Source organism: Python bivittatus, unplaced genomic scaffold (genome assembly GCF_059951505.1).
Source record: "Python bivittatus isolate LINGU-HERP-01145 unplaced genomic scaffold, Pbiv_v1 ctg000850_np1212, whole genome shotgun sequence".
In the NCBI taxonomy this organism is placed as follows: domain Eukaryota; kingdom Metazoa; phylum Chordata; class Lepidosauria; order Squamata; family Pythonidae; genus Python; species Python bivittatus.
The window spans coordinates 62465189-62489168 of record NW_028277112.1 but is presented as its reverse complement, the minus strand read 5'-3'; the positions used below and the strand labels follow the sequence as shown (position 1 = coordinate 62489168).

Below are 23980 nucleotides of genomic sequence, written 5' to 3'. Positions count from 1 at the left end.
TTTTTATTAACATCAAATTATAATTCAGATTTATTTATAAACCTATTGTGTTTACCTGTCTTCTCTTTATTAGCCATCAGGTTTCACAGATCATGTTAATGTACATACTTTCAGATCTAGCTTATCATGTTCTTCATCTTTTCTTCCAAGTAATTACTCATGAAAGATATGATTTTTCCTTCTGTTTCATTTTCTTGATCTCAGATCTCATAATAAGGATTGAAATCTGTATCTGTGTCTATTTAACAGGATTATCTTTCCCTTTGAACCATGGAAAGATATAATAATAAACTGAGCAGAGTAGAGGGTTTAGATGTTCATTAGCCCAGGGATAACAAGAAGTTTTGGGATGGGATAGCATACTTCAGCAAGCCCCGCTCTACTGATGAACCAGAACGTATTGCAGTTCTGTTTTACTGTTGCATCGTATCATAATAATCCACCTATCAGTTGTAGACTTTTGAGCTACCTTTTGTTGACTGTAACCTCACTTCCATTACTATATCCACAATCACAGCAATATGATCCCCGCCTACCTTATCATTAGTATTGTCTAAGAGTATTGTTAAAAGGTTTCATGGCTTTTAATAGATTTGCTTCAGAAATTTTGAACCATATTGTGTTATGTGATACGTATCTAAATATTCCTTCCCATTTTGTAACTCCAACAGGTTATAAATTTGAAAAGATATTAGATAATTTATTTTCCCTTGAATTTAAATTTATAATACATGTTAGAGTTTTTAGGTATGTAACTGCAAAACATACTATAATTTCCAAAATAGTAATGTTAAATTCTACATAATGACTCTTTGATATTTCAGATTTAGTTTCTCAGGTGGTGAAAAAACCCTCATTGTATGTGCTTCAGAATAAATTATCCTAGTTTTATTATGAAAAAAATGGTTCTTTTGGTTTTGATAATAGCACCACATTTGTATAAAACGTAGAGTGTAGATTCAACCGGCATAATATAGGGGGAGACAGAAAACCATTGGCTAAATATTTGGGCATTGTTTTATATATTCAGTTCTTTTATTTCAAGTATCATATAACACCTAGTGGGAGCTTAGCTTGAATTTAATGCAACAGCTAAAAATTATTTCTGTAAGCCGCCCGGAGTCACCGTGAGTTGGGCAGTGTTATAGTGCAGGCAGTCCTCCAGGATTGCAGAGCCAAAATTCAGCAACAAAATACTGTTTCCCATTACAGTTATGCTGAAAAGCAAATAAAATGCTCTAAAACTTTGTTTGAGCTTAAGGTATCTTAAACCAGTAACACCATGCAATTTGTGTGACACCATTCTGCCATTGCCATGCCATTCATGTTACTCAGCCATCACATTTGCATGTATGTGTGTGTATGATGGATATGATTCAAGAGAGCTACAGTGGGGCAAAAAAGTATTTAGTCAGCCACCAATTGTGCAAGTTCTCCCACTTAAAAAGATGAGAGAGGCCTGTAATTTTCATCATAGGTATACCTCAACTATGAGAGACAAAATGGGGGAAAAAATCCAGAAAATCACATTGTTTGATTTTTAAAGAATTTATTTGCAAATCATGGTGGAAAATAAGTATTTGGTCACCTACAAACAAGCTTCTTTAAGAGGCTCCTCTGTCCTCCACTCGTTACCTGTAGTAATGGCACCTGTTTGACCTTGTTATCAGTATAAAAAACCCCTGTCCACAACCTCAAACAGTCACACTCCAAACTCCACTATGGCCAAGACCAAAGAGCTGTTGAAGGACACCAGAAACAACATTGTAGACCTGCACCAGGCTGGGAAGACTGAATCTGCAATAGGCAAGCAGCTTGGTGTGAAGAAATCAACTGTGGGAGCAATAATTAGAAAATGGAAGATATACAGACCACTGATAATCTCCCTCGATCTGGGGCTCCATGCAAGATCTCACCCTGTGGGGTCAAAATGATCACAAGAACGGTGAGCAAAAATCCCAGAACCACACGGGAGGACCTAGTGAATGACCTGCAGAGAGCTGGGACCAAAGTAACAAAGGCTACCATCAGTAACACACTATGCCGCCAGGGACTCAACTCCTGCAGTGCCAGACGTGTCCCCCTGCTTAAGCCAGTACATGTCCGGGCTCGTCTGAAGTTTGCTAGAGAGCATTTGGATGATCCAGAAGAGGACTGGGAGAATGTCATATGGTCAGATGAAATCAAAGTAGAACGTTTTGGTCTAAACTCAACTCATCGTGTTTGGAGGAGAGAGAATGCTGAGTTGCATCCAAAGAACACCATACCTACTGTGAAGCATGGGGGTGGAAACATCATGCTTTGGGGCTGTTTTTCTGCAAAGGGACCAGGACGACTGATCCGTGTAAAGGAAAGAATGAATGGGGCCATGTATCGTGAGATTTTGAGTGAACACCTCCTTCCATCAGCAAGGGCATTGAAGATGAAACGTGGCTGGGTCTTTCAGCATGACAGTGATCCCAAACACACACCCTGGGCAACAAAGGAGTGGCTTCGTAAGAAGATTTCAAGGTCCTGGAGTGGCCTAGCCAGTCTCCAGATCTCAACCCCATGGAAAACCTTTGGAGGGAGTTGAAAGTCCGTGTTGCCCAGCGACAGCCCCAAAACATCACTGCTCTAGAGGGGATCTGCATGGAGGAATGGGCCAAAATACCAGCAACAGTGTGTGAAAACCTTGTGAAGACTTACAGAAAACGTTTGACCTCTGTCATTGCCAACAAAGGATATATAACAAAGTATTGAGATGAACTTTTGATATTGACCAAATACTTATTTTCCACCATGATTTGCAAATAAATTCTTTAAAAATCAGACAATGTGATTTTCTGGATTTTCCCCCCCATTTTGTCTCTCATAGTTGAGGTATACCTATGATGAAAATTACAGGCCTCTCTCATCTTTTTAAGTGGGAGAACTTGCACAATTGGTGGCTGACTAAATACTTTTTTGCCCCACTGTAGTTTGGCAGAAGTACATGTGACAAAGATCTAGGCGTACTAGTGGAATGCCATCTGAACATGAGCAAACAGTGTAATGAAACAGCTAAAAATGCCAGTACAGTCTTGGGTGGCATTAACATAAGCACTGCATCCACTTCATGGGAGGTAACAGTTTACTCTGCACTGGTTAGTCCACACTTTAAAAAGGACATGGAGAAACTGGAGTGAATTCAGAGGAGAGTTCCCAGGAAGATAAGAGATCTGGAAACCAAGCCATATGAGGAATAGCCAAAAATCTGGGAATGTGTAGCTGACAAAAGACTAAAGGTGATATGACAGCTGTCTACAAATATCTAGAAAGCTGTTACCTGCAATGGGGACAGAAATGTGTTTGTTAAAACAAGGGAAAGTCAAGAACCAATATGTTGAAATTATAAGAGAGGTCTTTCAGGCTGAATATTAGGAGGAATTTACTGATGGCAAGAGCTATTAAGCAGGGAGCTTCCCTCGCTGGAGGTTGGATGGCTACTGTCAGGGATGGTTTAATGGATTTGTATGCTGATTGGGACCTGGAGCAAATCACTTGTATAACCCCTTCTGACTTGTAGAGATGCATCTCTTGACCCAAAACGTCAAAGTAACATGGCCACACTCCCTTCCAGAAGTGTATTATTTCAGTTCATTTGCCATATATGATTCCTTTTCTGATGTCTTTCTGGAATTGCTACTGTTGATCTGTCGACTCTAAATGGAATGTGATGTGATAGATGCTTGCATTTCCTCTCTGCTCTTCAATTCCCTGGATAATGTTGAATGGTTTAAAATTCCAGTTACTCATAGACTAGTACTGTGGTTAGGCTTGCCTAACTTCAGATGGTATCATAACTCCATCCAGAACTGTCTACTGGAATGGTGAAATATCCATCTTCTTTTAATCTGTAGCGGCTAAGGACAGAGAGAGATTCTCTAAAGGAAACCATTGAAGAGATTCATTGTATAAAAGCACAGGAGGGACAACGAAATACTTCAGGTAAGACTCTGGAAATGTAATGGCTTATGAAAAAACTATATCCTTAATTTAAACTTGCATCACTTGTTTTCATTTTTTAGTCTTGTTAGGAACATTGAAAGGAATAGTACTTACTTAGGAACTATTTGTCATGTAAATGTTTACTGAATATTGGAGATGCTTTAATCAAGAATTAAGACGAATCGCTGTTTTGCAAATTGGAAATTTTCATTGCAGGCTTGAAATTGTATATATTTAAAGATATTTTCTATGAGGGGATAATGTCTTGGTATTTTTCATTCTGTATTGCTTGCTTAAGTATTTGTTGGGTTTGAGTAGGAGAGTTAAACTGTTGTTTTTTCCACTGAGACCACAGTATTCTTAATTTACTATTCTATCCTGTTTAATGTTTTCTTTCTTCTCCACTCCCTAAAAAAGGATTATTACAACTGGAAGGTCAGGAATCTTCTGACAGTTTAGCAGCAGAAATTATTACTCCAGAAATAAAGTAAGTATAAACATAAAATATTTTTTTATGTGGACATGGATTAGCTTTGTGTATTACTGATGTATTATCAGGACTAAGGTTGATCATTCTTACTGATCTCACCCAGTTTAAAATTTTATCTCGGTCTAAGTTTACTAAAACTGGTTTTAATCTTCCTCAGGCAACTATTTGAAAAAGAAATACTGTAGTTAGCAGGCCTGAGTCAGTTTAATCCTTCCTTGTATTTCTCAAGAATTGCAAGTGCACTTGTGTGGTATTTTATCTCCTTTCTCCCCTTTTCATTTTTAAAAAAATTGCATTCTATTTACTAAACTAAAATATTGGAGGCCCTGTTTAAAAAGGGGGAGGAGGGGGAGTACAAGTGGTCTATTTTATGCTAGCAGATTCTTAAATTATGGGAAAATAGCTGTAGCTATTTTATATATATATATATATATATATATATATATATATATATATATATATATATAAAATAGCTATATTAAACCCTAGCAATTTAATTTGTTCAGTGTCTGTTTTACTTTCTGTTGTTTTCATCTCTGGAACTTCCTGGTGCTCTTAAATAGAAGTTGGTATTGGGGTAGTTGAGTCAAGCTTATATTAAAAGAACATTTTTTAACTCTGTGGGGTTAGACATTGTTTATAAAATATACCAATAAAATTTATCAGTGCATTTTAAACTGGAGCTAGTTAGAAAATAAATGTCTTAATTTCCGTGGTTTTAAAAGTATGAATTACTCTCATCTGGGTTCCTGTGGGTGCACACTAAAATAGGAATCTGTAGGTTAGTGTTAGTTGCATATTGCTCTCCAGTGAATGGCAGTAATGGAAGAACCAAAGATAAGTTGTACAAAAATTGTGCAGCATTCTGAAGAAAAGCAATCTGGGGAAAAATTGTTCTGTTAGGTGACACAAGTGGATGGGTAGGAATGAGAAGAGAGTACAAAATGGGATTTGGCCATTTGGAGACCCAAGAATGAATGAGAATGTGTTTGGTGAGTACCTACTTAGGAAGAGGTTTGTTTTGAATATGTGGTTTAAGCATAACACTGTTGATGCATAGAGGTAGTTCTCATTTAGCGACCACAATTGGGACTGGGAACTTGGTCATTAAGCAAAGTGGTCACTAAGTGAAACTGCAACTGTGCTTACGGTCTTACCTCAGCTTTCCTTTGCTTTACAACCTGTGAAGGTCATATATGTGAGGTTTGGTCGTAAAGTTACTTTTTCATCACTGTTGTAACTGCAAATAGTCATTGTACGAGTTGCTTAAATGAGGACTACCTGTACAAATTGAAAAGGAATGAACCTAAAGTCATAATTGATTTGATTGTTTATGATGAAAGATTGATTTAGTGAAACATACAAGGGTGATGGGAATTTCTGACAGGCCATTTTTTTGGTAGCCACAGGAGTGAGTTTGGGGGAAAATTGGACATGGAAGAAAATCTTCGTTTGGTTATACAGAAAGAGTGAGTGAGGATTTGATCACAAAACTAATATATGAAGGAAGAGTAAATGAAGAAGGGGGACGCCATGAAAGTCATGGACGGGTGGAACTGATGTGATCTTGAAAAAGAGAACAGATATTTAAAGAACAAAGGCAATATATGAACTAGTGTATAGATATGATGGAAGCAAAGATGGTTTGCAAGGATAGAAAGACAAGGATAAGTATAATGAATGGTGTTGTTATAAACTGGATTTAGTTATACAGTGGTGCTTAAAAGTTTGTGACCCCTTTTGAATTTTTAATATTTCTGCATAAATATGACTTAAAACGTGATCTGTTCTCCACACAAGTCCCAAGACTGGAGAACCAATTAAACAAATGAGTCAAAAACTCATTCTTCTTCATTTATTTATTGAAGAAAATGATCCAAAGCAGATTGATGCTGTCCAACAAATGTAAGATGGTTACAACACAATGCATATTTTCTGTGGTGATGGTATTGATTTCCCCCAGAGGGTGACACTATTTCATTACTCCTGCTTTGTTTCTCAAGGGAAATACTTCTTCGCCTTCAACTTGAAAACAGAATGCTAAAAGTTAAACAGGAAGGGTCTGACAATGAGAAGATTGCTTTGCTCCAGAGTCTCTTGGATGATGCCAATCTCAGAAAGAACGAACTAGAAACGGAGAACAGGTAAGAAGGTGCTGTTTTTCTTTTAGAGTAGTGGGGCAGGGGGAAAGGGGCTTGTCCAACTTGACATTAGGACCACTTGCCCTGTGTTAAAGAGTGCTTCCACTTTAAAGATACTAAAAGCAACACTTTTTGGGTGGGACTGCATGTTATTATTTACAATAACAATGTCTGGAGACTTCAAGGGTATGGTGGACTGGTGAGGTAATACCATCACTAGACTCGGGGTCAGAATGTTTGTCCTTTTTTTTTTTTTTTTTTAAGGGGTAGGAATTTTTGTTATTTGTGTTAAGCTTAGCAGAGGTTTTATGTACCCATTTTTGTGCTTGTTTCATTTGAAGAACTCAAGAAATTGTATTGAGAAAAATCAACAGTTTGGAACATATTTCAACAGTGCAATCTTGAACTGGTATAGATGCTGCAAAAACGTGAATGAGAAGTAGCATGGAGCCCATGGGAGCAAGCTATTCAACTTCATTAAAAAATAGTCTTTCACCTAGCATGTGATGTGCTTATCACATCTTTGTTACTTTGGTGATTTCTACAGTAATTAAGAGGAGACACAGTAGTATTGCTTCATTTGAAGGACAGGAGAGTGTGCTAATAAGAAAATAAAACCTTAAGGCCATTATTTCCATAAATATTGCTAAACACACTCAAGACCTTGACTAACATATGATCCTTTTAGGAGAAAAACACCCCTCATTGCTTCTTAAAAGTTAAATCCTGTTTCTTATTTCTAGGCTTGTAAATCAGAGATTGCTTGAAGTACAATCCCAGGTTGAAGAATTACAGAAATCTTTACAGGAGCAAGGTTCAAAAGCTGAAGATGTAAGTAAAAATATACACAAATGCATGGATCTAGGTCCAACTGTATTAAATGCCTTCTATTTTCATGCTAATCACATTAATTTTTCTGTCAAATTTCACCTCCTTCATATCTAAAAGTAAATGATGTGATTTTCTGTTTCTATGCTTTTTATTGATGAACTGAAACCCGCCTCCCCCCATCCCCTTAGTGAAATCCAACTGATTTTCTCAAAAGAAAAGCTGATGGTAAAGAAAAAACCCAATGGAATAGCCAAAGGAACAGCTGAGATGGGATTGGACTAGATATTTCCAGCTGGAGAGTCAGCTGGCATCCAGCTTTAATCCTATATAGGCGGCAACAGTAAAAATTACAATTATTGGGGCAGCTAATAATTTATTTGATGTAAAGATTCATCTTCTGACCTACAGGCAGTATATATCAACGTAGTCCATATTCTTTAGAAAGCAGCAAATAGAGAGCTGGAGCCATGAGTGCTAAGCGTATGAATCCTAATAACACGAGGGCGCTGTTTTCCCTTCTAAGTATGATACATGCATTATTGGAACAGATGAGGCCGATAAGCTGCTTTATGTGTTCACTGCACAGGACTACCGTAAATGCTGAGGAGTAGAAATGCCCTTCCTTTTAATTTTGTGAGGAAATGGTTTTAGATTTGTACATTGGCCAATCATAATTGAAACATCACCATTTAAAAAACAATTTATTATACAAATAAGAACCTGATGTCTTGGATGAACTATATTGTACACATTATGTTGGTCTCCATCACAGACTACATTATAGGCTGCGCCCAGCAGACTGACTAACTATTATCATGTATGGCATCAAAACCTTGTCCGTGCAAAAAATTAAGACTATCACCATCCTTTTTTTATTATTCTAGTTTTGAGTTCATATTTTCCTAAAGTTGTCTTGTTTTTTGTAGCATCTGCTTTGAGTGAGAGCCCTCACTCATATGCTTAACACACCTTTGTGATAGTTTTTCAGAATTCTCTAGAGGATGAGATAGGAGAAAGAAACCTTATAGAGCACAGAAAGAGAAGATAATGTGCATGCTCTGTGAGAATGCCTTGCTTTAATTGTATTATCTTCAGAAAAGATACTAAATAGTTTCTTCTGTTGGCTGCTGTTCACTTCGTACTAAACTGTCGCCTCTGTCTCTTGGCATGGGTTTCTGCACAAGGCTATTGTGAGTATGGCTTCCTAATTATTTCAATCTGCTCTGAATCAGTCTCATTTGTGGCTCAGATTTTTCAAAAACATGTAAATGGACAAGATTTAATTCTTATTTATGTTCTTTTTTTGCATGCTATGTGCTATCTGTCTCTTGTTTGATTATTTTTGTATGTGTTGTCCTTCTGGCAGTTTCTAGACAAGCTTGTGGCATGTTTTCTTAGAAACAAGTATACAAATGATTTGAAAAGTCTGAGGTTGCTCCCACGTTAAAAGTTTATTTCATTAGGTGTTTCCTCAAATTATTTCTAGAGTGAGAAAAATAATGGCATGGACTTTATATCTGTATTTAGTTGAGATGGTTTAACATGCTATAAAATCCCTTAATCTATACTATAGGAATTGGTGTGAAATAGTAGTGCAGGTAATTAGATAATTCCCAATCATATATGCAAATGTTCCCTCTTGTATGTTCACACTGTGAAAAGGGCTTTGGTGTTAACATGTTTGAGCCCTACCAAATAAGTACATTGATTGATTGATTGATTGATTGATTGATTGATTGATTGATTCCTACCAAATCTACCAGGGACTCCTGGTGATTTACAACAATCTGAAACACTTAAAACACCCACGGTAATATATATCATCCATAAAACATCCACAGTAAAATTTCAAAAAAAATTAGCATACAGCCCTAGATTAAATTTAGTTTCTTCATCTCAGTCTAGTTTGGTTTTGGGACAGAATCAGCCACGTGTGCCCTGATAGGTGACCTCCTGTGGAAAAGAGACAGAGGGAGCATAACTCTGGTTGATTTTGCTTGAACTGTTAGTGGCTTTTGACACTGTTGGCCACAGTGTGCTCCTGGACTACCTCTGTGAGTTGGGGATTGAAGGCACTGTGTTAAACTACTTGCAGGGATAATTTCAGCAAAGGTTGCATAGTATTGGGTGACTGCCTCTGCAGCCTGGCAGCTCTACACTATTTTGTCCCCAGTGCTTTTTAACAGCTGTATGAAACTGCTGGGGACAGCTAGGTGTCAGCAATGTGTAGATGACATTCAGGTCTACTTTTTGTAGAAGGTGTGCAAATTCTGAAGCAGTACCTGGATGTGCTAATGGAGTAGATGAGACCCAGTAAAATAAAACTGAATCTGAACAAGATGGAGGCTTTGGATTGGGTGGCTCCTGGGTTCAGAGTTGGAGGGTTTATCTGTTGAAAATGGGGTTTTACTCCTTTAGAAAGAATAGGTATGTAATCCAGGGGTGCTCCTAGAATCATCATTATCATTGGAGGTCCAGGTGACCTCTGTGGTTAGAATTGCCTATTACTATTGGCTGATATACAAATTATGCCCTTTCCTGGACAGGGATAGTCTAGCTGCAGTTATTCACTTGCTGGTAACGTCATACTAAGATTATAGCGATGCCCCCTATATGGGTCTACCCTTGTGTTTGGCGCAGGTTATATCAGCTAGGTTGCTGAATGAGACATCGGACTGTGCACACATTATTATTATTATTATTATTTTTGGAAGCAACTGTATTGGCTGCCAGTTAGTCGTTGAACTATTTTCAAGATTTTAGTTATGACGTATAACCCCTAAATAACTTAACCTAAATTGCCTTCACTTTACTAGACCTGGTTGGTCACTGAAATAATCAAGGGAGGTCTTGCCCTGTATACCAAGAGTTGCTGAACTATCTGGTGGCTGCTCATGGGTGGGCCTTCTCTGTGACAGCACCCATGCTGTGGAAAGCCCTCACCCTCAGTTTTGGGGGTCACCGGTCTTAACAACCTGTAGGTACCTGTTCAAAACTCACCCCTTCACCCAGTCCTTCTCAATATGAATGTTGGGGGAAAAATTGTCTTTCTCCATATCTTCTTAAAGACTGTTTTACAGAATATTGTTTTATATTGTTTTGCATTGTTATAAGTATTTTTAATTATTTGTATTGCTGTATATTATTGTAAGCTGTTGAGATGCTTGGCCATATGTAGTGGTACTGTATATAAATACCATGAATTTGTATATAAACACATTACATAAGGAGGGGGATTAGACAGCCTAGTTTCTCTTTCCCATTGGTTCTTTGTCCCAAATCTCTGCCTTAAAAGTATTCATTGAGGCTTTGTTTCATGCTTCAGATAACAATATATTGCTTTGTTTGTTTCAAGTAATCTTTTCTTTCTTTCATTTACAGTCAGTCATTCTGAAAAAGAAACTTGATGAACATCTGTGAGTAATAAAAATCTTCTTACTGTTTTCATAATAATAATAGTAATAAATAGTATTTGTATCTTATGGAGAGTAAGTAGAATCACTTAAAATTGCTTAGTATATTGACATGAAAGAACTTGGAAATATTTGCAATTTAAAATCCTTCTTTAATAATCAAACTTTGAATATCTTTACTGAAAAGATAGTCCCACTAATTCTGTGACTCTTATGTCCTGGTGGGTATCTATAGACTGTGTTCCTAGTTTAATGAACTTCATCTATAGGGCTCAGAAATAATATTTAATAATTTGATAAAATGTTTAGATCATGGTTTGAACTAGGAATTTTTCTTTCTCAACATCTCCCTTGACTTAACATTCTCCAATCTTCCATTTTGTTCCATTCCAGCATAAATCATCTATAGTCACAATCACAGTCTCTCAAGTTCACATTCCCATGTCTCCTTACTTTCATTAACTCTTTCTTAATCTCATCTAATTCTAAGGATCTTCAGTGCCTTAAAGCAAAAGTCAGCTAACAGCCAGTACTAGTTTTTGATGAAACTGTGTTGCTGTGCTGAAATTATCCAAAACTATAATATCCTAATTTCTTCTCTCTTTAATATTGATCCAATGAAGAGCTACAAAGCAGTTGTTTTATGTGTAAATTCTTTTCTTTTTTGTAGTGAAAAGCTGCATGAAGCTAATAATGAGCTTCAGAAGAAACGGGCAATCATTGAAGATTTAGAACCTCGTTACAACAATAGTTGTGAGTAGTTCTCTATTTCAGATCATTTAATTGCAACTGTTTTTTAAAAAAATCCAAATATATTTATTTATTTTCCCCAAAGGTGAATATAGATCTTAAACACAGGTTTTATTCTAAGACCCAGCATTTCAGCTAGTTAGTATGTAGTGTTTGGCTATTTTTTTAAATGAAATAAAACCTTGTTAATTGTTCTTTTATCATTTGAGTCATACAGTAGCATACACTTTGAATGTAATTCACTCAATAACAGTAATGGAATATAGTTAAACTACTCTTTTCTGTTCTTTCAACATCCTGCAATACAAGGAGATGCCTTCTTTGCAAATTATAATACAGCTGCTCTGGGAAAGTTCTCAAAGTAGATCTCTGAACACTGCACTCACTATAAATATGGCTTTGGTTGTGTAGCTTGGTTGGAGAAATGAATAGAATTTGGGTATAACTACCTAAACATCTAAGACAAGGCTGCCACATATACATATCTGAATGATGTGGGTGCCATTCGCTTCTTATCTGTAATCAGCAACAAAAATGTATATTGATCTTTCTCTAGTTGGGTTTCACCCAGTTTTTAGAATTCCTTGTAGTTATGGTTCAAATATACAGTATATTCTGATCTTTATGTTTCTTCATTCTATTTAATTTTATCTGCTCTTTAGTATATCTAACTTCTCAAACTTAAATCTCTTAAATCTTTGCATTATTCTGAAATATGATATCTGCTCTGAATAAAGCACTCAAAATAGAAGAATTGCAAGAAGCTTTGTGTAAAAAAGAAGAAGAAATGAAGCAAATGGAAGAACGATACAAAAAATATTTGGAAAAGGCTAAAAGTGTAAGTGTTTCATGCTCTGCTAGCATTGTCCTCCCTTTATAAGCTTTGACAGATAGTCAAGTGGTGCTAAGATAATGTAGAGTAGCTAATAATTAGGGTCCGAACTGCAACTCTGGCTGTTTTGTATTACATTGTCTCTAATTATTTTATTTAAGCATATTTTCAAAATAATTAATTAAAACTCAAAAGGACTATATAAATATAAATGTGTGTGTGCAGGCCTGTGTCTGTATTTAATACATTCATAAAAAATAGCATGACTATTGTGAGAAATTGGTGGATGAATAGGGTCCAATTCTTTATTAATATAAGAAATATATTCTCGATTGCTGAATGGCAAGATCATTTACTTATGAACTGTCACTTCCAGCTTTTTGTTAGTTAACTGTTCCTCTATCATCATTTGCAGCACACTTTTGTTTCTTTTGTTAATTCTGGTATGTGGTAAATGAGGAATGGGCCTTGTAGGTATCTCCTCTTTCACCATCCACATTTAACAATGAAAATTTCAACTCGTGGATTGAGTAGAATTTATGTCAGGATGTTCTACTGCTTCATTAGTGAGAATTTCAAGCAAGAGATCTTTAGTATCCAGGTCCAAAAACCTGTATTAAAACAAATATGGAATTACTTGCTTTGACGATTCATTGTGCAAGAGAGGAGAAACATGAGAGCAAGCAAGACCAGTGTGGTAAGGGTAGACGGCAAAAAATCAGATTTTACTTTGCCATGAATCTTACTGAGAGATTCTAGGTCAGCCATCATTGCTGTTCTAGCTTAGCTCACAAGGTTGTTAGATATGTTCCTGAGCTCCTTGGAGGGAAGGCAGAATATAAATAGCTAAAAAATTAGGACTACTCCTGACGGTGAGAATCATCCATTTAAGGTCCGGTACGGTAGTCTCCAGGTTAAGAACACCCAGATTACAAATGCCCCCTAGTTAAGAATGGATCCCATTGTAGCAAAATTTGAGTTAAATATACAATGATTCAAGTTAAATACACAATGGTTCGAGTTCATTACACAATACTACTTATACAGTATTATACAATAATACTGTTCTGGCATACATACAAATTCAACTTAAGGACAGACCTTGGGAATGGAACTCATTCTTAAACTGGGGACTTACCTGTACGTCAGTCGCAGAGGAGTTTGTTTGGTTTGTATTCCAACTTTATTTTGTGCAACTCAAGGTGGTGTAGATAATGCTCCTGCCTCCTAGTTTCCCCACAGCCACCACCCTGTGAGGTGAGTTGGACTGAGAGAAAGTGACTAGCCCAAAGTCACCCAGCCAGCTTCTCCCACCCAGGGAGGACTACAGCTCATAGTCTCCCAATTTCTAGTCCAGCACCTTAACCACTAGAGAATTTTTTTCTAAATAACAAATTCTACCTGACTACTAAACTAGATGGATTTTTATATTGTTGTTGTTATTTCCCTTTTCATGAAAAAAGAGTTTCAAGCTCACATTCTTTGGAAGCTAATTTCTTCTCATTTCCACTCCTACCTTCCCTTGTCTTTCTCCTCCTAATGCATATTCATATACATACATGCAAAATACTAGGAAGAGAGATTTAGGCTGGGTTCTTCACATGTCTCCAAGTATTTAAAATTGGTATTTTCGGTAAAATTAAACCAGTTGAACCTTGTGGAAGAATGCTTATGCTGTTCATAATTCCTATGAAGCTGAAGTTTATATATTTCTGAATATGTTGTAGGCTCTGTAAACTTTTTTGTAACCCTAACCCTAACCCTTTAGCAATTCTAAATAACTTGCCAGAGATACACTGTCTCAGTATTGTAACACAACTTTTGCATGCACAAGATCTTAGTTTCAATCTGACAGTCACCTGCTTAGACCTTTTCCTGTCCAAGACCCTGGAGAGGTGCTGCCAGTCAAAGCAGATGATTCTGGACTAGATGAATAATACTCAGCTTCCTGGGTGTCCTATTTGGAGTTACCTGCTTAGCATGTGATTCTTGCTCTTGCAGGTCATCCGTACTTTAGATCCCAAACAGAACCAAGGTTCAGCACCTGAAATTCAAGCATTGAAGAATCAACTGCAGGAACGTGAGAGGATGTTCCATTCTTTGGAGGTAATTTCCTGTGAAATCCTGTGCATATTTAAACCGAATTAGGTCCCGTTCAAAATCATAAGGTCTTATCTCAAATAAAAACACAATTGAGTCTTCTTGGCAATTATATTAAGCACATGAAAGGCAACCATCATGTTTTTCATTCTAGGCTCTTAATTTGAAATATGAGCTTTATAATAAAAACAAGTTACCATATACAATTTCATCAGTAATTTAAATGTTCTTGTTGTCACAGATTCCACAGTTGCCACCATTCCACACAATAGAAATAAATATATGCACTTGAACACTTGAGCACTGTATATGGTATTGTAGCATGCATGTGAAATCATCAGAAATACTATTTTTTTCCCATTAGAAAGAATATGAAAAGACAAAGAGTCAAAGAGATATGGAGGAGAGATACATCGTCAGTGCCTGGTACAATATGGTAAGTAGACTTCAGGTTACACAATATGAGTATCAGCAAAGTTTAATGAACTGACTTGTGTAGTATGTTTTTCTGAACAAGATTAACATTCAGATTTCAAAGGTAATGTGTCCCCTGATATCTTAATAGTTTGAAGAACATTGTTCCCTTTATAATGTTCAGTTTCTAAGGATATCTTTTTCTGCTTCAGCCCAGCCTCAAGGAGTGCTTATGTTGGCACCCAAACAAAACGTTATGGGGAATTGGTTTTGGGGTGTTTGCCTTTACGGACTTAGTTTTTCAAAACTCTGTTCAGTTTCCCAAAAACTAATTTACTCAGAATCAGACTACCTGAATCAAATTAGGGTTCAACAAAAATGGATAATGATTATGATTGATTGGTAGGTGAAATGTATTCAGTTAGTAGGCAAATACAAATAAGAAAACAGTTATTTTGGGATTTCGAGGTACAATTAAAGGTTGCCTCCGTTGATCAGAAGGAAGCAGGCGTAGTGGTGATGTTGGACCAAAGGATAAGACTATAGAAGAATCAAGAAATAGCACAGGAAAATATAATTTAAAAATATAAAAATTACTATCCCAGTATAATAAAGTATTTAACACTTCAAAACTAAAATATCTGGGAGAAGAGGAATGGTTGAACAAAATAGGTGCCAGATGAATTACCTTTGGGAAGACATTACAGATACAGGGCACCATATTTGACCTAAATTCATTTGATGAGGATACCTGGAGGAAGTGCCCAGGCACATAGTAAGAGGATAATATAGTATGTTCCTTTAGGTATTCTGCCCCAAGCCATTCAGTGCTGTTAAGGTTAGCAGCCACACCTTGAGCTAGCATTACAGGATTATGCCAACCATTCCATTCATAACTTGACAACTCTTGTTTGGACAAACTGAATTTTCCAGTCCTTCTCGAAGGAAACACCATATATCATGCATTTCAGTAATCCAGCTGGGAGGTATCTTAGCAAGTAAAACTGTGGTTCACCTGGCTGCAGTTTTATTTCCTGAACTGAAAAAAGGTCTTCCTAAGTACCAGTATTGTCAGTTAAATGGACCCAAGAAGGCTTCCAAACTACATGCCTGATCTGTCAAGGACAATGCAGCCCTCTCGAGAAGTGATTGGACACTACTAAGCGGCACAGAGGATCCCCACATCTCCATTCATCTGGATTATGTTCCAGTTTATAGCCTCATCCAGCTCATTTAGGCATTGATTCAGGACATCCACTAGCTCGCCTGATATAGATGGAAAGGAATGGTAAAGCAAGGTATTTTCTGCATATTGATGGCAGTTCAGCCTGCATTCTGTGTAACTGCCTCCCCAGCAGTTTTGCTTAGTTGGCATGGAAAATGAAAATGAACACTAAAGAACTTGTGACACAATTGCCTCAGAACAGAGCTCCATGTTTGGAAGCAACCAAAGAGAACCATTGTAAGAGGGCACCCAGTTCAGAAGTAAATCGGAAAGGACCATGATTGATATACAGAACTCTCAAGAGAACCAGTAGGTCTGTATTTCCTTGTCTCTGTTTTGACTTAAGGACGCTTCTCTTCTGGAAGTGGAATGAAGATGGTATGAAATGTATCTAGACAATCAGCTTAATCCAACAAAGTCTGGATTTTATTGGAAAAAGTTCAGTGGAGTGACTTATAGGTTTGGAAAAGAAATGATGCAACCTACTCAACTTGCCATGATAAAACAAACTAAATGCCTTTTTTTTCCATCTCTTTCTCTCTATAGGGGATGACGCTTCATAAAAAAGCAGTAGAAGACAGACTTGCTAGTACTGGTTCAGGACAATCCTTCCTAGCTAGACAAAGGCAGGCCACCAGCACAAGAAGAGCTTATTCAGGCCATGTCCAACCAGCCACAGCAAGGTAGAGAGAGACCTTGCCTTGCCTTTTGAATGGAAGCCATCCTGGAATCGAGACTTACTTCTGTTATAAGTGACAGTAGTTCAGGAAAACTTAGCCAGCATTCTTTCAGTATTGTTGTCTCTTCATGTCTCATGTCCAGAAGAGAACTTTTTTTTAAAACTTTCTGATTTCTTCTTTTCTGGAGTCTTCCTTTTGCCTTTTAATGTGCCAAAATGTTGAAAAACAACTAATGGAGTGTATTAATGGAATTTTCCCATTCCCTTTTTCACATGCAATTGTCATCTCTTAACAAAAATCCAATAATGGATGAAAACAAATTTAACATGTCCTGTTGGTAAATGGTATTGCATTCTTTCCAAGGCTACCAGTGTCTTGAAAGATATATGCTTCTTTTCTTTTTCACACTAGTTTGATCTGTTTGAAATGGGTAATGTAATTTGCAACAGTGCTACATAGAAAGATGTGAAACATTACTTGCAAAGATAGACAGACATGCTGGTAGAAGTTGCAAGAACCTGGTGAGACGAATTCATGAAATTATCTTATGCTGCTGTTACTTTGTTTCTTTTGGCTTTATCTGGTTGATTGTTTAAATGCCATTAATGACTGCTGCTTTAAAAAATTTCCCTCCATTACTGAGGAGTGTTTTTGATAGGTCAGTAAGAAGGATAAATCCATTTGCCATTGGCACTGAAGTCTTCAGGTAGTCAAGATAATTCTGATATGTAAACATGCTAACCTTTTGTGCAAAGTGGTATTTCATGCCTGTGCAGTTACGAATCTGTCAGAAGCAAGGCTAGTATTTCTCTGATCCTGCAAGTTGTGAATTCTAGATGTTGAGCTATCACACGCTTCTCAAATTAATGTTTGGGATTAACTCAAGTTAAATAGTTCCATACGGACAGAGGTTTTGTTAAAGACATAGTAGAGAGATTCTTTTGCTTTATGTTTTTCTAAATATAGCTTATGTTGACTTCTTAAGAATGTTTCAAGAGCCTTGCCTTTTGGGTCAAAGGTAAGGCAAGAACCTGTTTTTCACTTTGGAATGAATGGATCTGGATTTTAAACACCATATTTATTTAGGTATGGATATTGTTCCCCTCATTTTTGTTAGTACATTTGTACAGTGCACAATAATTTTCTTAATTAAAAACGCTTGTTTTTATTCATCACCATCTCAGCACGTGAAAGGAGTTTTTAAAATCCACTCATGTAAAGAAAAGTGATAAAAATAAAACATGATGCCATTGGTCCTTCTGTAGTATGGTTCTAATATTTGGTAAAGTAGGCCAGATGTTATTCCATCTGCAGAAAAATCATTTAAAAATCAATTCCCTTGGTAAATTGGTAGGTGTTTACATGTGCACCTATAAGCAAAATTTATTAGGTAGTCATCATGTCCTTTTGTGCTGATGGATTGATTATGAAATGGTATACTGCATGCAAAAAATCAAATTTTAATGTTGAACAAACCTGTTTTGGTAAAGCCTGTACTTGCTCTTTCAAGAGTTGACTTGTTCAAGTTATATAGAAGGTCTAACATTCTTAATTGGCTAATTCTGTGTTTTTGTATGCAAAAGTAGAGCAAAACCCATGTCTGAGATGTTTTTTCTGCTAACTATTATGGTAATCTGATGAAACCTGATTATTTAGTCTTGCCTGAAAGAAACTTGAATGTAGTTTTCATTTCACAGTCAGATCTACTTTCTCTTCTTTTTCAACTTTCAGTCTCTTTACTAGCTCTCCTTTCTGACTAGTTTTTATTGAGGTTTTTAATCAACTTTATTTCATCTTTTTATCATTCTTCTGTGTTCTTCACCTTTCATCAAAACATCTTGTTTTTATTTCCCTAGTCTGGCTGGTTCACTTCATACTTACACAGAAGTGAGAGGTATGCCTGTTACGAAGTCTAAGTTTTGAAATGTCAGGGCTTTGTAATTTAAATATTGCATTGATTTTGATGTCCAGAGAATAGAGCATGCGTTTTTTGTAAGTTAAAAAATGAAAGGCAAATATCAAGAAATCCAAAGAAAATTAGTTGCCGGTATTTCCTATTGAAACAATTGCAGCTAAATAAGTATCCTTAATTTCCGGAGGCGTCAGATATGGCTGACTTCGTTGAATTCAGGATCAGTGTGACCTGTTGCCATACGCAGGCTTTCTGGTGAAGATAATTTAAAGAAAAAAATCACGTAGGACCTTCAAACTACTCTACACATTTATTTTTTATTGGAAACATTTCTTATACTACTTCCCATTTGCAACATCAAAGTGGTTTTTAAAAAGGGTTTCAAAAAATCTCTGATAGAGTTGTGTTAAAGGTTGGATGCTATTTTGTTACACCACTGTAAAAAACTTTATCATTAGGCTTTTTTTTTTTTCATAGGTTTTTTTTCTTTCATGTTTGTATGTCTCCTAAACAGGACATGGGTAAATATAACTGTTTGTTGTATTTTTTTCCTATTAATTATGATCTTTAATGTATTAAATATCAGTTACAACTTAATTCCAATTAGATATTAGAAACTTAAGGAAATATGGGAAATGAATGCTGGTAACTTGCTAGCACGCCAAATATTTAATATTTCCTGTTGCATTCTTGAATGTATCTTTAGGATAGGCTTATCAGGTTGAGAAAAACCCTCTCTACTCTAGCCATTAAAATACATTGGAGGGACATATTTTATTTTGCATTGGGTTATGAGCACAATGAACATTGGCCATATTTCTGGGGAAGTAATGTCTGATATGAATTCTTTACCATACAATTCAGCTGAATTTACATGGGTGGAAATATGCTGCTGCTTCATTATGAAAAGCATTGACAAGTAAATGGGTTACTCAGCTCCATTATTCTTGTTTTACAGATGGGAGGCATTGCTTCTTAGCTAGGAGACTCTCTTTCAACCTGATTTTGCATAAATGTTACAGAAGTCTTTATCCTGTAATGAGCTTCAGGCCATCTACGTGGTAGTCTTGGCCTCCTCTGCAGCTGGTGATGTCTAAAGCTGCCTTTCTGGCTAGAAGTCTAATTAAACTTTCAGTTTTGGATTCTGAAAGTCCAAAGTTGGAATATAATTCAAGATGAACTATTTTTGTGTATGAAAATATACCCAATTAGTTCAGCATTATTTTTTTTCTCAAGTAATTGCTCAGTTTGAGCTGGATTTTCAGAAGACATTTATTTGGGCAATTAGAAAACCGAGTGCGATCAGGGAAAAGCAGATTTGTTAACATCAAGCCTATCGGAGGCACAACATGAGAGAAGCTGTATAAAGTTTTTGTGCAAAGCGGTTTAACTATTTCTAATGTTCTACTGTTTTAAATTATTTTTGACATATTAAAAAGCCAGGTATTATATGCTGACAGACTTTGGTAAAGTCACCTCTATAATAGCCTGTGAGCTCATATATGCAACCAGGCAGGGAAGTACAGTACTAGATAGAATTTCCTTTCTTTCTGTCTTTTGATATACTGTCTAATACAGATATGCCCAAATGGTCAGAGTCTTGTGGATTTTTTGAGGGGAAATAAATTCTGTAGACTCATTTTGCAAAGATATCCTCACATCTTGATGTATTCACTGGTATTATTAATTTATATTTCCTCATCTAAAGCCAGCTATTTAGTAATGATCCTCCCAAAACTTGTATTTGCTAAATTGCTTAGAAAATAAGGGCTGTTCCATACATTCCTTGCCTTTTTTTTCCCCCAGTCTGGCCTAAGTTAGCTGAATTTTTCATTAGTTCATATCAAATAGCATATCATTTCTGGGCATCTGTTTTTTGAAGAGTGGAGTTGATTTGCAAAGAGAATTAATTATCTGGAGACATAACCACATCATCTCCCACTTTCCCACCTAGCAAGACACTGAAGCTCTAGGAAAAAAAAGATGTTGGGTAGATGGCCAAGCTCCTTTACCACACAATATGTTAGCGTTCATTGGCACTGCTATTCACACACTTCCGTTCTTCCTGTTAACAGTATTAACATACAAACCTCTTGCAATATACACATTTAAACTTAAGTATGTTTTATAAATGCACCTTTATTTACTAGTATGATTTTAAAAGTGCACTAATGTTCAGTACTATATATACCAGAAGATTTTTTTTGTTGTTGTTGGAGAAAATGGATAGGAAGGGTTGCCTGTTCCCTTCCAGCTTTTAATTTAAAACTCAAGCCTTGACCCTCAATATATGCAATATTGTATGTACTGAGGCTGCATACTGTCTTAAGACATATACATCCTTTATTTTTATGCATCTTCCTCAGCAGACTTGTACCCTTCCTTTTTTTCTGTCCGTTTATACATGCACAAGCAGCTCTGGAAAGGAATGTAGAGAGCAGGAACATTAAAAAAAAAGGTGTGCCTTTCCTGCATTTCAGTGTTATATGAGAGAACTTTCTTTGATTGTTCTTTGGGTTGACTGTATTTATCTTGAGATCTCTGTCCTTCATCTGTGTTAACTTCCCTTTGGATTGCACTAACGTGTCTTTCTTTTTGTTATGAAATATTGCTGTTATTCATGTAGACTATGTTGACAGTCGGAATGCATTGTGCTGCCTTTAAAAAATTTAAAGCTGCTTTTTCACATTCTTGTAAGTATCTGCTTGTTCTGCTGTAGATTTCACTTTATATTGAGGCAGATGTAGGAAATGTGGCACTATAGGAGAAAAACTGAGGGAATATTGTTTAGTGATTATGTTTGTATCACTGCTGTTAAGTTTACCATCTCACCGGTGGAGATGAAGCTTTTTAAAGAGTTGGTCAGTTTTATGGGAGAATCGCTTTGAGGAGATGGAAGGTAGTAAGTCAGCCTCACTCCCGTTAAGCCTCATAACAGGAGCAACTGCATCTGTAATATGTTTACAATTTGATCAACATCATGGTTTTCAATTGAAGTTATTTGGGAGGTAGGATTTGTCCTTGAGTCCCCCAGCTGCTGGCTTCTATTTTTAAGCCATAAGAAATTATCTGCCTACATATTCAAGTGAATATGAAGGAGGGCTTAGTATTGAGGGTTTAAATAGGAGACTGTTTCTGTTGTGAAACTTGATATGGTCCTTCCAGCCGCAGGGGGAAAGGTATAGAGATGCAAAACATAGAATGGGGGGCTTGGAATATGGGTGAAGAGAGATCACTGGCAGTTCCAGTCACTTGCCATTTTAGATTAATTGATTGTGTCCTAGATTGTCATTCAGGGTCATAGATAAGGAGGAGTAAAACCAGTTCTGAGTAGTATGGGTAGCTCTGGCTAGCCCTATTTACCAGCCAGACTGGGGCAAAATTTAATACCCCATCGTGGCTCAACAGTAAGGGGCCGGTGTGGGAAAGTGAGGCCAAACTGGAGTGTTTGTCCTCCTGCAACTTCAGACTGTAAAGTGGAGTCAGTTCATGGTTGTGTTGATTCATTTGGGGGGCTGTAACTGACAGCACTTAAGATTTTTCTTCCAGAGAAAGTTTACTGCTGGAATAACTGAGTTGTTGCAGGTACATAGACGATACTAGGAAAAGATGCTTGGCTGGACCTGGCGGTTGAGTAGTCAGTTCTGGAAATTTGGCTTTCAACATTGTCAGTCTTCTGCGTTGTTTTGGTAGTAGTGCCATCAAAATGAGATCACCATTGTCTCACAATAGAGTGGCCTTCCTTATTCAGATACCCACCAAATTACAAAACAATATATCCTGCTATCTTGGCTCCCCTGCATATTCTTGTCTGTCCTGTATTAGCTCCTTGGAAGGACGTGCTTTATAGTTGTTTGGTGAGTTGCTTGGTGTTTTGGCCTGATCTTAAAATACATGCTTGGGGTTGGGAGCTTTTTTGTATCATGCCTACATTTTTATTTTTTTCCTCTTACAAAACCATTTAGACCCCCAGATAAGGGAAAATAATATAAATTTTGCTTTTAACCTCCATTAGGCAACGTTGCCTGTCTGCTTACAATGATTTGGACTTTCTTTAGCATTAGTATCATGATGCAGCTGCCACTTTCTGAGATCCTAAGCATGTGTTCAACCTATCCGTGACTGTATATTTCAATAACAACTTGTTTGACTGTCCTGAGCTACCAAAATTACTTGTTTGTCACATTGCCAATGATATGTATTTTTTTCTGTAAGAATAAATTTCCAGGATTACTAGATATTAATTTCCCCAAACTATGATTTCTTACCATACTGCCATTGTAGTGATTTTAAAACCTATCTGTATATAGATAAACAAGATAATAATGGTTATCAGTTCATATATCTTTTGTGGGGGAGGAAATCAGGACGTTTCCCCTTGGTCCGGAACATGCTTCCAAGGCTACAAAACCAGTGTACAGTTGTTAAACAAGTTGTAAATAAAGGCTTCTATAAAATGTGTGATGCTTTTTATTACAGGAGACCATTTATCATGTCACAACTAGCAGTCTTCTAAAGACCCTTTCCTATTTTTCTTCAGAGGAGTTCTCTGAGGACATTGAGACAGCCATTTGTCCAGAACTGCTTAGTTTCAAATACAGAATTTGTATCCCGATCTGCTTTGGTTAAGTCCAACACTATCAAATATGCCACCCTGTGTACGGTATCAGAAGTTGTTCTTGGATCCACATTAAGGGCTGATGTTGTAGTGAATAAAAACAACCCTCAGAACTTATGTACAGGAACTTGAAGCCTACTCACAGGGGGTCTTGTAGGAATTAAAGCAGATTTCTTAAAACAAAAATGACGAAGAAACATTCTCTTTTCAGGGAGAAGCAAAAAAACGAGTGACCGTGAACACTGGGCCTTTATATTACCTAGGATTTCTAATTGGTTTGGTGCAGGTGTGTTCGTAACATTCCCAGGACTCCCCAGCTATTATAACAGCAGAGAATGGAAGTCTTGTAGGCAGTAGATGGAAGCCAGTGATATACTCTTTTGGGGTGGCAAAGCTTTGGGCTTCACTCACTTTCTTGGCTACCTTCAAAGTGGCCTGCCATAAGCCTTGCTCTCTTCTGTTAATGGAATCGAATGCTTCCATGCTGATCCTGCCAACACAATGTGCTCTCAGCATTCTCAATATGCCTCAAGGCTGGCCCTACCATTACGTGCTGCAGTTAGGGCAGGTTGACGTTTCCTCACAATGAAAGGGTGCAGAACTGA

The 23980-nt window shown here is 36.9% G+C and overlaps 1 protein-coding gene across 1 annotated transcript in view; it reads left to right on the top strand.

Annotated features, from left to right (window-relative positions):
- HOOK3 (hook microtubule tethering protein 3) overlaps window positions 1-23216 on the top strand; it is a 55383-nt gene extending 32167 nt beyond the window's left edge. Inside the window, exons 13-22 of the mRNA XM_088130307.1 lie at window positions 3882-3969; window positions 4387-4456; window positions 6463-6603; window positions 7344-7431; window positions 10813-10847; window positions 11515-11597; window positions 12332-12432; window positions 14428-14532; window positions 14891-14962; window positions 16712-23216. Coding sequence (XP_087986433.1) covers window positions 3882-3969; window positions 4387-4456; window positions 6463-6603; window positions 7344-7431; window positions 10813-10847; window positions 11515-11597; window positions 12332-12432; window positions 14428-14532; window positions 14891-14962; window positions 16712-16852 — 924 coding nt within the window. The 3' untranslated portion in view covers window positions 16853-23216. The remainder of the gene's footprint in view (window positions 1-3881; window positions 3970-4386; window positions 4457-6462; window positions 6604-7343; window positions 7432-10812; window positions 10848-11514; window positions 11598-12331; window positions 12433-14427; window positions 14533-14890; window positions 14963-16711) is intronic.
- Window positions 23217-23980: the final 764 nt, after the last annotated feature.